This window comes from Lampetra fluviatilis, chromosome 2, assembly GCF_964198595.1.
Source record: "Lampetra fluviatilis chromosome 2, kcLamFluv1.1, whole genome shotgun sequence".
NCBI lineage: Eukaryota > Metazoa > Chordata > Hyperoartia > Petromyzontiformes > Petromyzontidae > Lampetra > Lampetra fluviatilis.
In genome coordinates, this window is record NC_136276.1 from 32,680,450 (window position 1) to 32,686,607 (window position 6,158).

General features: G+C 54.9%; 1 protein-coding gene across 5 annotated transcripts in view; it reads left to right on the forward strand.

Moving 5' to 3' along the window:
- Window positions 1-5,202, forward strand: part of DTNB (dystrobrevin beta) — a 66,335-nt gene extending 61,133 nt beyond the window's left edge. For all 5 annotated transcript variants that reach the window (XM_078874308.1, XM_078874313.1, XM_078874314.1 and 2 more), the window contains 2 exons: window positions 283-374; window positions 1,062-5,202. In XM_078874308.1, coding sequence (XP_078730434.1) covers window positions 283-374; window positions 1,062-1,066 — 97 coding nt within the window. In that variant the 3' untranslated portion in view covers window positions 1,067-5,202. The remainder of the gene's footprint in view (window positions 1-282; window positions 375-1,061) is intronic.
- The last annotated feature ends 956 nt before the right edge of the window (window positions 5,203-6,158 follow it).

Sequence of the window (6,158 nt, forward strand, 5' to 3'; positions counted from 1 at the left end):
ATGTTTGGCCAATTACATCAGTGGGTGAGGGGGAGGGGGTAACACTCTAAGATCCACATGGCATGCAGAATCTGTCGCTGTGTACTACAACCCACACCTACAACACCTGGCATTCACCTGACAGTCTTCCATCCAACTACTCGGCAGGCTCCAACTTGCTTCGCGTGCGAGAGCTTACGAGGTCAGATGCAGCGTGCGTGCGTGCGTGCGTGCGTGCGTGTGCGTGTCATTCTGTTCAGCCCACCATGCCCTGAGTCGTCTCGTGTCACCGTGTCGTCCCAGGTTCCCGGTCGGGGCCGAGTTTGGCTTCCAGGGAGAGGCCGCCCGCGCCGATCCCCCCAAGCGGAAGATGGTGGAGGACGAGGCCTGCCAGGGTGAGGCGCCAGCTCGGCCCGCAGCCCAGAGTCCGCGTCTGCGCTAGCGTCTTAACCTGTTCCGTACCTTCACCCTCGCTGAGCAGCCCAGAGCACAGTTTCGATTTAAAGCTTTCGTGACTGCAGGGATTCATCTTCGTGGTTCTTTCGGAATGAATTTCATTCAGACGCTGTCTCCCCGACAGACCTGGTCTTCACCTGAGGACGGCTGCTTGCGTTGTGGCCGAAACGTCGTGAGAATTATTTTATTATGTTTTATTTTTATTATTTTATTATTTCCCTTCTACGTGACTACCGAAAGAACCAAGAAGATGAACCACCTTGATAATAACAATAGCATGCGCCGTCTGCTTGACAGTGGACGTGAAACATCCCCTGACGTCGCTCGCAAGAGTAGGCCGTCCTGTGTGCCAAGTTGTAAAATTGTCAGCAAATGACTCATTTGAATTACACACGGCAGCAAACACTGCCCCCCCCCCCCTACTGGCAGACAACTGGCCGTTTGCAGGCCAGGTGCTGAGTCGTCTTGTGACACACAGGGACAGCTGCCGGGAGGGGGGGGTACCCTTTAAAGATATGTTGAAATTCGATGTGGTGTAAAGTTGCTCTTAGACGCCTCTCCGGTACGTCAGTGGACGCTCGGTCCTCATCGACGTTTCGTGACTTTGCATTTTTGTTTCGCTTCAGGCTGAATTACGTTCTCCGGCACCCAAGGGGCAACAACCTCCTCGCTCAAGCAAGAAAGCCTTCACTCGAATCATCATCATCATCAGCAGCAGCAGCAGCAGCCCCTCTGTATATTAATGATTTGCTAAGAATGTCGCCGTGTGTTGTGGATTGTACTGAGCGATGATTGTGAATGTCCACATGCCTGCAACCTGCATGAGGCGCTGTGTAAAAACGCTTTCCTTATAGAGTGTGTGACTCGCGGCCGTGTGCGACCCATCCATCTGCGTGGTGCTCCAAGTGAATCGCAGGGCCTCTCTCCGCGCGACCCTTGTGTACCGCACGGTGGCACGGGTTGATTGTACCGCACGGTGGCACGGGTTGATTGTACCGCACGGTGACGCAGGGTGGCACGCGCTCGGGTTGGTACCTGGGAGCTCGCGTCTCTCTGTGCAGCGATGAATCGCGCATCGGGCCACAGATGGAGAGGAGTGTTGCGTCACGTGGGACCGGTCCCTGCCACTGTTGTAAGCCACCAGCGCTCGCTGCTGTCTTCATGGGCCCACGGTGGAGAGAGGGGGGGGAACCTCTCGTTCGGTTCTTAAGGAGGCTGCGTGTCGCTCCCGTGGCACCTCCCGTCCTCCTTCAGCACCAGGCACGACAAGAGACGCCCCGAGCTCCGAGCACCCCCTTGTGTTGTGCGTTCAAGGTTTCACTGCAGGGGAAACGGCAACGAAATCTCCGCCTTGCGAAGCTCTCGGCTGCGTAAGCGAGCGTGCGTGCAAGTGTGCATTGGGAGGTCGCTGCGTCCCACACTTGACCAACCTGCCTCTCCATTGTCGGCGTTGAGTGAAGATGGGAATTGTTGCGCGCTCCGTGAGGTCGGGAATGGTTTCACATTCGAGCGACGGAGCATTACAGACCTGTGCCCCAGGGATGTACTAATTCCCCCCCCCCGCCCACGATTTGATTAGCTATGCACGCATTCAGTCCTATGTGTGTTTTGTGAGCATACAAACCCACGTTATGTCTCCTTGTACCACCAAATGCTTATTGGACATGGATATCCATTCCAGTATCGATTTATTATCGGTTCGATTTTGCAACTAATCGGATAACAGGGAAATAGTTTTGAAAAAATAAAAAAATCTTGACTTCTGTTCCCACGTGTGCCGCTGGACGGGAGGCGTCAGGCAGGGGCGTGCCTCGTGGGGGGCGGGAGGAGGGGGGGGGATTTCCCACCTTCGCGGGACAATTTATCAGAGCAGTGCTTGCCGTCACCGCCTGTCGCAGGGCTGGGCCAGGTGACAAGCCTCTTTGCTGCGCCAGGCGAGCCGCGTTGCCACAAAAACTCATGGCTACAGAAAAGTTCGTGTTCCAAAAAAAAAAAAACGTCAACCATCGTGATTGTCCCGGGAGTTGGGTTGCTTCCTCAATGTAGCGGCCCGGTCGTGTGCGTGCGTGCGTGCGTTTGTGTTTTTTTTCTTTCGAGTCGCTGTCACTGTGGTGCATGCGGAGTGCCTGGTTAATCGTGTCCGTTCGTCTGTAGTACCCGTCGGGGTCTGTGCTCCGTGTAGAAGGGATCGTGCCTAGGGTGCGCCGCTGCTGCTGCTGCTGCGAATAATCGGCGAGGCGTCCGTTGTGCGTACGAGGCAAGCAAGCGATGTGCGGCGGCAATGCCGTGGCGTTTCGAGAACGGTGCAGGAAGGTGCGGAGAGTGATAGGCGCTAGGGGTGGGTGGCACGTGTGGTCATTGGGAGCCGCCGGGGTTGGTGGGGGGAGGGCACTCAAGTTTATCGGGGCTAATCCTCTACTTTGTGGCTTCATAATCCGTGGCTTTAACCGCGGCTAGGGAGCAGCGGGGGGTCATGGACTTCTCTGAATCCTACTGTCCGTGGCAAACGCACGTGCCGATCGGTAGATCGGACGGTGGGCCGGGCGGCGGAACAGCTGGTGGACTAGGTGGTAAATGAGAGGGCAGATCATATGGTGGACTGATTGGTAGACCAAGTTGTAGACGAGGTCGTAGATTTAGGTGGTGGTCTTGGTGGTAGAGCAAGTGATAGATCAGGTGGTGGACTAGTTGGCAGATCAGCTGGTGGACGAGGTGGTAAATCATATGGTGGACTACGTGGATAATCAGGTGGTAGAGCAAGTGGTCGATCAGATGGTGGATTAGGTGGTAGGTCAGGCGATCGAATAGGCAGGGGAACAGGAGGTTCACCTGCCCTTGGTGTGAACCGGATTTCTTTGCCGGACAAGGTAAACACCGCTGAGAAAGAGCGGACAGAACTTGAAGAGGTCACGAATTGCAAAGAGAATGAGTGGAGCATGCTGGCTGGCCGGCCAAGCCAACCCCCATAGACTAACAGGAACGAGGCAACCAAATGCTAGCCCGAGTCTTCTTCAGCAAACGCAGCAGCCACAAGGATTAGGGCCTCTCAACTGAGCCAGCCGGAAAAATATCCCCAACCCTGTCGAACCAGCTGCTACTCACTAACCTTAACCTACTTTTGTCTCAATTGGCTCAATCCACCGGTAAACCACGTGACCTAGGTGATATTGCCAGCCCTATCACTGAAGCTACCCATAACTCCACCACCGCCACAAAGTCTACCACTCATGAAGAGATGTGGTGCTTACTGCTGTGGCTCCTGTGGTCGCGTCCAATGCTGTACTGCCCACACAGCCATGCCCCGCACGTGTCTGCACGTGTCAAGTCCTCGCTCCGTGAAACGTGCTCAGCTTTTTGCCAATCTACGAGTGAGTGATGCTCTCCCCCACACGGTCTTGATCATGGGAGTCTGACCATACTTCACCACGCTGGTCAGTGCAGGAGGAGAGGGTCGGGGGTGAACCCAGGACTTCTTCAGATATCGCTCATCACCGTGACCTGGGATCAGACTCGTAGCGCAATCAGGCCTGCCTCCAGCTCCTCTCGGATGTGAGAGGGCCGTCTAGACACACGCCGTTAAGGAGAGCAAATTTGGCCAAAGGCACATTTGGTGGTGCAGGGCCCATCCCAGCACCTCCCTGTCGCCGGCTCCTGAGCACAATGCGCTCACCGCTTTGCCACCGCAACGCCTTCACTGTCGAGACTGTGTGTGGTCTCCGCTGCGTGGCGAGTCCCGACAGCAGCAAGCGGCATCGGCTCACGATCGTGAGCCACGTCTTGAAGGCGGCCGTGGTGTCTCGCTGCGTCATCACCGCTGCTGTTGCCGAGACGCGTGGTGGAATGTGCAGTAAGCAAGCGTAGTCGGTTTGTAAAGCCGATCCCTTACTTAACTATATATTATATGATTTGGTTTTATATTGCGTCAAAGATACGGAGGCGTCTAGACGTGTAATATATTGCAACCTGAAAATGCGCAACTTTGTCGAACCACTGGGGGCTTCGCCGTGAGACCTGTCCTGGGAGTTCAACTCATCTCCCATGGTATTGCAGGCTCCGCAAGCAGCGCGCACTCTCATACGCACCTTTGCTGCAGCCGACCTGCCTGCAGACGTTAGCACGTTCGAGGGAGAAATGCGCTGCTGAACATTGAGTGCACTGAATAGGAGATGAAGTGGGACATGGGAGTGGACATAGGAGGAGCTGCGTGATGATATGGGGGGATGGAGGGTATGCAAGGAGATGCGGGGAGATATTGAAGCGAGGCGCCGTGAAAGTTGTAGGTGTGAAGATTGTATTTGAGAGACGGTACGGGAGTTGGTGTGCTATAGAATAGTTCTGGCTGCAGGTAAGGAGTTGTGGGCGTCTGGGGCATGGGGCAGGAAGGGGGGGGGGGTGTTTAGGATATGCTTGGAGACCACCGCACGAGGATCGGACGTGTGGTGAGCACGCTTCACCGCCGTCGCGTTTCGCCGGCTCCGACGTTTAATCGTGAAATTAATTGACGAGTGTAAAAATAACGCTTCCTCGTCCTCCCAACCCCTGGAGGTTGACGTGTATGAAAGAAGAGTCACGTAGGAGACTCGAGTCGTCCGTGTCTTCGTGGTTTAGGCAGGGAGGAGCGGGCTGTCCTCAGCTTTCACCTGCCGAGTTGTAACGCGCATCGACAGGCCTTGCTCACGCTCTGCTGTAAGTTTCGCCTCCACGTGTGTCGGTTCCCACCTGCCTTGCGCTTTGGAGTGAATGCGTCGATTAAAACTGCCGACATTTTGCGATGTCACGATGCCTCCTGATTTCTTCTCTCGGTTGGCGGGGGCGCTTCCACGCGTGTCCCCGCGTTCTTTGTGCCTGCGTGGCTTCATCACCCAGACGCGTTAAGGCTGTCGTGAGAGTTGTGCTTTAATGTGCATCTTCGTTTCTGTGGGAATGCCTGCAATTAATGGGGATCATGGCTATGCACGAGGTGTTTAGCAAAAGCGGGCCGTCATGAGCCGAGGTGGTGGCTCGCCCGGGAGAGATTTCTCGGAAGATTAAACAAAAATGTGTAATCTTTACTCTTTGGTACTTTCGGTAAAGTCACGCAGGTATAAAATAAAATAGATCACGACGTTTCGGGCGCAACACAAGCGTCCGTCATCAGGTGGGAAAGCATGGTCTGCTGCTGATGCAGACTGTTTCTTACCACATCGGACGTCACTTGCGTGAGATCAGCACCAAAGAGTGATTTTGTCAGTGGGATCAGCACCACGGACAGCGCCTCTCAATCTGGAATCAGCACCACGGACAGCGCCTCTCAATATGGAATCAGCACCACGGACAGCGCCTCTCAATATGGAATCAGCACCACGGACAGCGCCTCTCAATATGGAATCAGCACCACGGACAGCGCCTCTCAGTGTGGCGTCCTTACGTCACGTATTTCCTCGAGAGAGCCCATCTAGACGTGATGCCACGTATCGGTTGTGGCAATAACCGGCTGGCTATAGACCCTGACGCTCACGTGCACTTGTAGAAGAGCAAAAGTCACAAATGGAATTGGCCAAACATCGCAATGCAGGATCCTCCTGAAGAAAAGAGTTGAGATTCGGTGAGGTTTTCCCGGGTGATTACACCGACAGCGGCCAGTTCCCCGTTTTGACGAGTGGATCTGCCCCTGTGATCGATGGCCGTGACCAGGGCTTCATTTCTCACTCGACATTTTCCGGAAGACTGGCTGGCGTGGATTA